Source organism: Mycetomoellerius zeteki, unplaced genomic scaffold (assembly GCF_001594055.1).
Source record: "Mycetomoellerius zeteki isolate Tzet28-1 unplaced genomic scaffold, Tzet1.0 scaffold1139, whole genome shotgun sequence".
NCBI classification, from domain to species: Eukaryota; Metazoa; Arthropoda; class Insecta; order Hymenoptera; family Formicidae; genus Mycetomoellerius; species Mycetomoellerius zeteki.
In genome coordinates this window covers 25925-36953 of record NW_017256061.1, presented here as the reverse complement: position 1 = coordinate 36953, position 11029 = coordinate 25925, and the positions used below count along the sequence as shown (strand labels likewise).

The window sequence follows — 11029 nt, the reverse complement described above, 5'->3', positions numbered from 1 at the left end:
TGAAATCTTGATCCATGTTTACAACGATTTACTAATGGTAAAATGAATTCACTCTCGTAGGTTTCAACGTACTGTAATCTGACACATTTCTAGACTGAATTCATTTTCGTCTGTAACTCCCTCTTTTCAGAGTAGAGCATTATACGCTCATTTTCAAAGTATGCTTAGAAAAAAACGCTCTACCCTCATAAAATTTATGAAAATACAATTCTATCGAGTTTCACTTACATTTACACTTCTACTAACCTTGAAACATATTGGCAAAAAAACATGTTCGATTGTCATGTCCTTTCCAAAAAAGAATAAACGATCGAAGGTCTTTTATCAAGGGAGACATTGCGTTTCAATATCATCGATTTCGATAGCAGCCAGATGTTGGCGCTCAATCGATTAATTATGAAACTTGTTCGTATTTTGATATTTAAAATAATTAATAAATATTGTTTCTAGAAAAATTATATTACACCATATCTTGGCTGAAAAACGGTTGGAGCATATACCAGCGAATACCCTTTGTAACACTTCTCGTTTATAACCATTTGTTTTTTTGTATTATTTTTTGTTCATGGTAATAATCCCTTTTTATGATGTTTTTTGTTGTCTTGTACGTGACTGCAGTCCCCAAAATCTGTGATGTCTTACTACCACTCCGCATGACGTCATACCCCTCGCCTACGAGTATTCCCCGCGCCCCGCATTCCCCTCGGAGTTCCCGAGTTAGAACTCTCATAGTATTACTACTCTTATCGTCCCTTCCAAACTATTTAGTTGTGATTCACATTATTCTCACGTGAGTTTTTATATTTCCTTTTTTCAATCGCTGGTTTTCTCTTCTATTAGTTGAACATGCGATTCCACATCTAGACAGTATTTGCTTAGGTTGGATATAGTTTATGACTGTTAATCTTGAAAAATGAAAAAAACATTCATATTCGTTTTACCAGCTTCCTGTTATCGGCGAGAAAAACATTCTTGGACTTGAAAGAAAGAACTGTGAGAATGCAGTGTGATTTCATACTTCTTTGTTACACTAGAGTATCACTATCATTTATTGTAGAAGAGTTATGTTTTATTGAGCAGCCGAAACGTCAGCGCTTCTCTTAAACGCGTCGCGATATCGTCGATATCCATCTAAAAAAATATCAGCGTTTCTTGGTCTTCTTTGTCCGCGTTACCGCATAATACTCTAACGCATTTTGTTTGGGTGGGTACGGGGTGGCGATCAGCGGCGGTAAAAAATACCGACTGCATCGTAAAACGATACATTTATGACTCATCAATCAGGGTCCTATTTTTTTAAAACAGCGATGATTGGGGTCCTAGGTAAACAGCGATGCCGGCGAGCGATCCTGGGACCTTCCCCGCGCCCTGTTCCCGCTCTCCCAGTGACGTCATCCCCCTCCCCGCGCCTACAGGTATCCCCGCGCCTAGGAGTACCCCCGCGCCCCGCATTCACCATGGGTTAGACCCGGCCCTATATACCTACTGATAGTCAAAGATTTTTAAAACTGGATTCGCAGACAACTTCCTTTTCAGTAATTTAAAAGCTGTTTCCTCCTCTGATTCGAATCGGAACGGCACATCTTTCTTAAGTAGCTTAGATAACGGATGTGCCAATAAAGCTGTTAATGAACTTTCTAAAATATCCAGAAAGTCCTAGGAAACTCTGGATTTGTTTCTTCGTAGTCGGCTTCGGAAAGTGTGTTACTACATGGATTTTCCTCGGTGATGGCTTAATCCCTCCATCTTCTATCACGTGACCTACATATTCAATTTTATTCTTCAAAAACTGTGACGTTTCAGTTGAATTCCAAGCCATACATCGATGCAGTTTCCAATACCATCTTTAGTTGTTCTAGCGCCTGTTCATCCGTCATTACCGGTATGATAAGGTCATCCATATAGGTAAGTACAACATTCCTTCTGATCAACTCCTTGAATACTTCATTAACATAGCGTTGGAATATTGAAGGATTGTTACACATACCGAATGGGCATCGTAGGAATTCGTACTGACCGTTTGGAACTACAATGAATGTGTACTTGCGGCTCTCTTCTTCAACAGACACGTGGAAGAATCCGTTTTTGAGATCGAGCGCAGTGAATATTTTAGCTCCAGTCAACTTATTTAATTGATCTTCCACTATTGGCAATGGGTAATGATTTCGTACCGTCTTTTTGTTTAATTCTCTAAAGTCGCCGCAGATTCGAATGTTTCCTGTTTTCTTCTTGACAAGAACGATAGGACTTGCATATTCCGATAAGCTTGGCCTCACGATGCCGTCTTCCGACCATTGTTTAATTTGCTTGTCAACTTCGTATTGTTTTGGCCGCGACAATCTTCGTGGACGTTGGCAAATCGGTTTGTCATCTTTAAGAATAATTTTCATATGAACTTTTGTCTCTTTTATAGCTGCTGGTTTATAATCATCGATCAGCTTGACGACATCCTTGAGATATTGTGAGCTGCCTATGTCCAGATTTAACTCATCGTCATTCAACGTTATGTAGCACAAAGGTCCCTTTTTTCTTCTTCTCTCTCCTCGCGCATCATCTCATTCGTCGTATTCAGTGTTACAAGTTTGAGAATATTTCGATCTACTATTTTCGTACTATTTTGTAGCAGAGGTTGACCTAGTATTACGTCATATTGAATAGCGTTGTTGGGAATGACGTGAACTTCTGTTTCAATCTTTACGTCATCAACATTTATATTGGCTTTATATCCGCCTATCATTTTGACTTCGTGTTGATCTAAGCCTGTTATTGGCATCTCTCTGGAGCTCAATGCTAGTTTTCCTAGTTCGTCGTACAGTAGTGTAATAAGGGGGATTCTAACCCAGATCCTCCGAGGGGGGGTGAGGCACAGGGGGATCCCGCGGTGCGGGGGGAGTCCGTGGAGAGGGGAGGGGGTGGCGTCACTAGGCGAGGGGGCTGACGTCACAGGGGAGGGGATGACGTCACAGTGGGTGACGTCACTAGGCGAGGGGGCTGACATCACGGGGAAGGGGGAAGGGATGACGTCACAGTGGGTGACGTCACTGAGTGAGGGGGCTGACGTCACGGGGAAAGGGAGGGGATGACGTCACAGTGGGTGACGTCACTGGGTGAGGAGTCTGACGTCACGAGAGGGGGAGGGGGATGACGGCACAGTGGATGACGTCACTGGGTGAGGGGTCTGACGTCACGAGAGGGGGGGATGACGTCACAGTGGGTGCATCACTGGGTGAGGGGTTGACGTCACGAGGAGAGGGATGACATCACGGGGGAAATTGACGACGTCACGGGGAGGATGATGACGTCACAAGGTGCGGAAAATTCTATCGCGGTCCCTTCGGCTACCTCCGGGCGTGGTCCGCAGCCGCCGAACGCGGTCCCCACTATACTTACCATGTATACTCACCGTGTATCTTACTATCTCTCTCGCTCTTATGCGGTATCTTCTTCTCATGCAGCAGTATTTTTTTCTCGCACGCAAAGATTTTTTATTTTAATTTTTTATTTTAATTATTTCACTTATTTATTTATTTATTTATTTCATTTTATTTTATTTCATTATTTTATTTTATAACTTTACATTTGCGCGTATCTATTATTTAGTAACAGCGCGATGTGTCCATATGGTCGCACGCGATGTAACGTGATACCGCGAAGAAGGAGGGAAAAAAGGAAAGATAAAATGTGAAGACGGAGATATACTTTTTAAGCAATTATATATTTACCATACTTACTGGTTTTACCATATATAGCTTCATATTTTCTCCCTTTGGACGCTTTTTTCCGCAACTACTCGCTCGCAAAGATCTAACGCAGATTCGCTTAATACGGGCGCGATGATACATAGTGCGACGCTGTCGAGTGTCGACGCGCGTAATACGATACGGCAGGAAGGAAAGTGGATGAGCGTAGAAAGGATGGAATGAATAATGATAAATACTGAGATATGTAGAATATTAATAAACATTTATTACTCATGTAACGCATGATATACAATATTATGTGAAGTATATAAAATCAATTCACATTCAATATGTGAGTTCTTATCATAAATCTTACGCAAGATATTTATAGCATTGCATTTGTTCATAGTACAACTTTGACGTAAATATGTAATGAAATATTTAAATTTATCGCTTACACTATTTGTACATTGACACAAATCGAAATATACATGCTCAACACATTGTTCCAGTTCAAACATGAAGAGCATGGTCGATGGTTTCATATATGAACACTTATCACACAAAGATAATTTCACAGTGTCCACATCACGTATTTTAACAAGTTCAATCACAAAGTCTTGAATCACTAATGACGATGGAGTAGTTGACTGCACCAATCGCTTGATATCAACCTTTTTTTCAACGAACGCCGTCCACGTAGCACGAGGCAGGACGATGCGGTTGCCTCGAGTGTCATCGATCGCAATTTCCACGTGAGACATCGGTCCCACGGCAATCCCGATCTCCAGAAACTTGTACGCTGTCGATGTCAGCGCGAACATCCTCCTCAAAATGCTACGTGCACTGCAAGGAACAACAAACGAATAAACAGTCAGTAGAAAACACTTTTACAGATATAAGTGATATACTTACTTGCACGATTCATGCTGAACACGAGACTCCATACTGATGATGTCGAAATCGTCTGAGTGACTGATACAGTAATATCGTTTCACCTCCTTTTTAATGTTCATACCCCACTACTCAACAATAGTTAAAAACGCAACATTGCAAATATACGGTTGCAGTTTAAGAATTTATGCAAAAGACATGCCAGATGAGATCATCATTGTAATTTGATACTACCTTAAAAGTGCAATGTTTGTGAAAACACGTCGCAACATGTTTCGCGATGACATGATCAATTTAACACCTGCAAAATGCATACCTTGCAACAAAAGATATTAGATACATCCGATGATGAAATCATCATCAATGTAATTTGATATCACAAAATGCAGCGGTTGCGAAAAAGATGCTCAATATGATGCAATTATACAACAACCATGTTAGATTTAGCGTAATGAAAGAATTTTTCAAGGACATTTAAAATGTTTCACGATGACATCATCATCATAAATAGAACAAAATGGTATAAAAATGTAAGGATTTAGGTGCATCGCGTCATTAGTCAATCTAACAGCAAAAGTGACAACATGAAGCGAGATTTGATTGAGCAAACTATCCTGCTAAATACAAGAAAAGAGTACGTCGCATGGGAACAGCGATGCGAAGAATTTATAGAATCTCTGGAAGAGCAGAGCCGTATTAAACGCCTGCGATTATCGACCGGTAATAAACAATCGGTGATCGCATGTATCGCGCGACTTAAAAGCTTGAAAGATTCGGTGCGCGGACGATTTGTGCACGTAGGCGCAGGATATGGACTTCGATGGCGCGAGATCGAAATGGCGTTCGAAAGCCGGATTCTAACAGGTGCGGTAATAAACTCTAATTATATCGAACCTCGCCGATTTCTCGAAGACGCGAGTGAAATTGTGCTCGAGAGTGTGCAGTGTGTTTTACAGAGATATGACTCTTTAAAAATAAACACAGTATTTAACAGTGAATTCGTGGTCGATGACAAACGCGCGAACAAGAGTATCGCCACGCGGAACCTTGAACTATATCAATGCACAGATTTGTGAATGGTACATGTCGCGCGTCGTCGAGCCAATTCTAGCATCGCTCGAAGAATTTCAAGAACATGACAGCGGGTGGGCATTGTCACGTATCCTCAATTTAATGATAAACGCGAATAAATTAAATCCTCTGCGCGCGAGATGTCATATTAAACTCCCGCGAGAAATTATGCTGAAAAAAGCGGTGATCAACGTGCGATCCACAGATAATGCGTGTTTCGCGTGGTCGGTGGTTGCAGCCCTGCATCCAGCCCAAAAACATGTGGACAGGGAATCATCGTATCCGCACTACTCATCGGTACTGAATCTCAAAGATATTCAGTTTCCGATGACGTTACATCAAATAAACAAATTTGAAACTCTCAACGACGTTTCCATCAATGTCTACGCCATCGAGAAGGGGATTGTGCCGATATGACTTCAGATGCCTCCACTACTTTAACTCGAGCGCAAAACTGGAGACCCACAGTGAGAATTGTGGGAAATTGAACGATTGTGCGATAAGACTACCGAGCGAGGACGACAAGTGATTGAGCTTCCGCAACCATGTTGAAGCAGGTGTAAAATTTGAACTGCTCACAGACATTGATATGATCATGTTTGTCGAGCGCGGAATACGCGGCGGTCTGAGTCAGTGCTCAAATAGGTACGCGGGAGCCAACAACAATACATGCCGTCGTATGATCCATTGAAACCGTCATCGTACTATGTGATTGATGTACTATGACGTCAACAACCTCTACGGCTGGGCAATGTGTCAACCACTGCCTTACGCCGATTTTCGATAGGTCGATGACGTGCACAATTTCAACTTTACGACCATCGCGTTAGATTCACCGACAAGCTATTCTCGAGGTGGACTTGGAGTACCCTCAACATCTTCACGACGCGCACACTGACCTACCGTTCTGTCCGACGCCACCAGTGCGGCCGGAGCTCAAATTGTGCGGCCAAAATTCGAAAAAAAAAAATTTCTAGTTGGGGTTTTTTCACCGTTGGGTTGGCCAAAGGGATCCCCTAAGAAACGAAAACCGATCACAGTAACGTTCCTTTGGCTAAATCCTCTCGTCAGTGTCAGTCGGAATGTGGCCTTCGTCCGAGCGCTGCACTATTGTAGTCGTACAGCTAACAGTAGACGCGTCTTAACGGTTGAATGAAAGTTGCGGAAGTAAACAAAATCAAGCAGGACAAAATGGAATCTTCAACTGAAGGTTAGTAAAATATGTGAAAAAATGTCTGGCAATTAATTATTAAATAGAAAATTGTTAGAAATAGAAATATAAATGAATTCTTTTTTGTATTATTATTAATAAAATTTGAATTGTTAGATGAAAAAGTAATAGATTGCTGTTTTAAAGTGTGTTGGAGATTGCTGTTTTAAAGTGTGTTGGAGGTAATTCATAAAAGTATTATCTACTAAATAAAACAAAATTCAGCTGCACCTAGCCGCAACTTGAGTTTTTATGAATTTTTTTCTAAAATGAATCGTTTCAAGAGTTATAATAATAAATGAAAGAAATATCCCTGGTAGATATTGTAAGCATTATTATTGGATTTTTTTCTTGGATTAAAACTAACTATTGGATAAATTGGGCAACAAAACTACATGAAAACAAAGCAACATAATCTGTATTAAATTGTCGACATTGCCGGCTTATGTACGGATGTACGGTGTATATAAGCCTGACCTGAACTTTCTCGTTTCGAAGTACACGAGTTCGAAGTAATCTGTATATAAACAACCTATACAAATATAGATAATATATGGTGTCCGAGATCCACGAAAACCTCTATCGTATACGTATAGAATGGAAATTTTTTGAATGTTTTTAAATTTATAAAATATACAAGCAATAAAATTGTTTAAAAACTGTACAAAAGTTTTTAAACAATTAATTAAAATATTAAACAATATTTTTCTAGTCATTTATACAAATTTTAGTAATAATTTTACAGTGCAATAAAAATATCTAGTCATTTTTATAAAATTTATGTTCAATTAAAATTTATATGTGAATATTTTTTCGAATATATAACATAATCTTAAAATTTTTATTTCTTATATTAATACAACTTAATCATTTTTAAACTGTACAAAAGTTGCCTAGTAAAACTGTTTAATAAATAAACGAAAAATTTTTATATTTAAATGAAAAAATGTCTAAAAAATGCTGTAATAATGCCCAATTCTTACTCATTACATAATATACATGTATAATATAATACATAAAGCAAAAGGAAGAGATAAAGAGATTTATTTATTTATTTATTTATTACTATACAGACAAAGATGGTCCTTTACATATAAGATTTATTTAATTTTTTTAAGCTAGAAATGTCATCTGATGTATTAAAATGTTTCCCATAACAATCATATTTAACAGTGCTATTTGTTTTTTAGGTTCCAATACTTCGACTGAAGGAGGATTCACGAGACTGCAATTGTTTCATGTTATAAAAAATATTTTTAAAGAAGATGTGACAAATATATATTCAAGAATTGAACAATTTTTTTCCGAAAAACGAGGTTCTGAATACATATTGTCAGATGACGAAAAAGGGAAAATAAAAGATTTGGTGTTCAAGATGAGAACAAGATGGAATGAATGTGCCAGGTCGGAACATAAATTTAAAAAAAAAATCATGATTGACTGCAGAAATCTGTTGAACTAGAAACAAAAATGAAAAGCAAAGATTCAGAAGAAAATTAATCTGATGAAAACAAGCCTAATTCCGGTCGGCCACAACTCAGTTTTTCAGAGTCTTCTGAACAAAATAAACGCAGAAAAACTGAAGAATTACAAGCGACAGTATCGACTGAAGCACTCCTTTATTCAGCAACGAGTAAATTGCGGTCCGAAGGAAAAACTGATTTCGCAAAAGTGGTGAAAGATATCTCAGAAGGGAATCCTACTAAAGCTACAAAGTATAGAAGATCTTTGGACTCCGTAAATACTAATTTACCGTTTACTAATGACGAAGCTTTTTCATTATTTATAGAACTGGGATTATCGCAAAGTAAATATCAGCAGCTACGAAATGTTCATTTGCAGAAAAAATAAAAGATGATTCCATCATATAAAAAACTACAAACAGCAAGATTAAAATGTTATCCAGCTGAAGGTCTTTCTATCACTGCAAATGAAGCAGAAGTAAAATTGCAGCATCTACTTAATCACACAATTGAACGCATTATACTTTATCAAATGGAAGTTATAAAAACTTTATCAGAGAAAAAACTCGAAAATTTAACTTTAATTGGTAAGTGGGGCTGCGATGGTAGTTCAGGACACAATGAATACAAACATAAGCTCGACGAAAACAGTAATAGTAATGAAAGTATTTTTTTTACGTCTTATGTCCCATTGCAACTTGTACACGTAGACTCTTTGACAAAGGAAAGTACTGTAGTCTGGAAAAATCCGAGACCATCATCGCCAAGATTTTGTCGGCCTATTAAAATTGAATGTGCAAAAGAATCAGTGGATTTAATAAAAAAAACAACTGATTATGTAGAAGAGCAAATAAATAATTTAAATCCGTTCGAAACTACTGTTGACGGAAAAAAAGTATGTGTTACATGTATTTTGACGTTGACAATGATAGATACCAAAGTATGCAATTCATTGTCAGATACAATGTCTGCGATGCGTTGTTATCTATGCAATTGCACATCTAAAAGTTTTAACGATATAGATAAAATGTTAAACCAGGAATTTATTACAGAGCACTTAAAATTCGGCCTATCGTCTTTACATTGTTGGATTCGGTGCTTTGAATTTTTATTACATTTGTCCTACAAATTAGACATCCAAAAATGGCAGGCTCGTTCAAATGAAGAAAAAGAATCGGTTGCAAGAATGAAAAGAAATATACAAGCAGCTTTTAAAACTGAATTGGGCTTGAATGTTGACAAGCCGAAAGCCAGCAGTGGAACTTCTAATGATGGGAATACTGCTCGATGTTTTTTCGAAAAATATGAACAATCTGCAAAAATAACTGGAATTGATCAAGATATTATACATCGATTTTATGTTATATTGCAAGCTATATCATGTGGTCATGATATTAATGTGGACAATTTTCGGCAGTATGCCGTGGAATTAGCTAAAAAAATCGTTGAATCATTTCATTGGTATTGCATGCCTACTTTAGTCCATAAACTTTTAATTCATGGCCCACAAATAATACAAAATTCAGTGTTACCTATCGGTCAAATGTCCGAAGATGCGCAGGAGGCCTGTAACAAATTTTTTAGAATATATCGCCTGCACTTTACTAGAAAAAATTATCGTCAAAGAACAATGGAGGATGTTTTTAAAAGATTTTTAGTAGCATCTGATCCGTACATTTCCAGTTACCGAAAGTTGCCGATTAAACCGCTCAAATCTTTGTCCGCAGAAACCATTAATTTATTATCACCTCCATCTTTATCTCTGGTTCATCTTGAATATATACATATTCAAGATGAACCAGAGATGGTTGAAAGTAGCTCGGCCTCTGAAGCAGGCACAGATGTAGATGACTGTTACGACAACGATCATGAAAACTTCTTATAATATAATTTTATATTAATAAACTCTTAATTTGTATGTCACTGTTTAATTACAATAAAAATGTTTGTATCATCATATTGCATTTTGAATTTTTTCATTTTTCATAAATTCGTAGTCACAGACCCTAATAACCACAAAACAATATGTTTTAGTACCAAATACCAAATTGCAGATCGTTTCTTTGACTTTTCGAATTTTGGCCGCAAAATCAGAGCTCCGGCCGCACTGTGCGCCCGTATTAAGCGAATCTGCGTTAGATCTTTGCGAGCGAATAGTTGCGGAAAGCGTCAAAACGGAGAAAATATGAAGCTGCATATGGTAAAACCAGTAAGTATGGTAAATATATAATCCTTTCTAAAAAAGGAGATGCAAGTCGATAGTCGAATATATTGAAATATTGTTGCCTCTTTTCGGCGATTGGTTCTTTCGCTGCGCTTACTTTGTGAGCAGCTGTCATCATCGCGGAGATCGCATGTGTTAGATGTATGTGGTTAATAGTTAATAGTTAATTGTAAAAATGAAAATTTTGTTACTATAGTAAATATTATAATTCATAATTCATAATTATAGTCTCTCGGTCTTTCCTGTTAACCTATACTAACCTTCGCTGGAGATTAGTAAGAAATTTTATGTTAAATAGAATTGTTTAAAAGTATTCAATATTTAAATTTTTCCGAAAAAAGCTATCGCATAGTCAGTATCAAAATAAACATATAAACATATATTTATAAGATATAAATTTATAAGATTAATAAGATATAAACAGATATTTAACACATATTAATCCTAACTTTTTTCCTTCCTCTCTGTTCTTCCTGTTTTATTATTT

At 37.5% G+C, this 11029-nt stretch overlaps 1 protein-coding gene across 1 annotated transcript; it reads left to right on the top strand.

Annotated features, from left to right (window-relative positions):
- Positions 1 to 6759: 6759 nt before the first annotated feature.
- LOC108728284 (uncharacterized) lies at positions 6760 to 9945 on the top strand. The gene is made up of 2 exons (XM_018456776.1): positions 6760 to 6855; positions 8046 to 9945. Exons 1-2 carry the CDS (start codon positions 6798 to 6800, stop codon positions 8315 to 8317), a joined length of 330 nt encoding a protein of 109 aa, XP_018312278.1. The 5' UTR covers positions 6760 to 6797; the 3' UTR covers positions 8318 to 9945.
- Positions 9946 to 11029: the final 1084 nt, after the last annotated feature.

Bases quoted from the DNA above. Each gene is read 5' to 3' on its own strand.
- LOC108728284 (XM_018456776.1), top strand. From the start codon at position 6,798: ATGAAAGTTGCGGAAGTAAACAAAATCAAGCAGGACAAAATGGAATCT. The intron at 6,856-8,045 runs GTTAGTAAAATA...TTTGTTTTTTAG, and splicing joins AATGGAATCTTCAACTGAAG to GTTCCAATACTTCGACTGAA.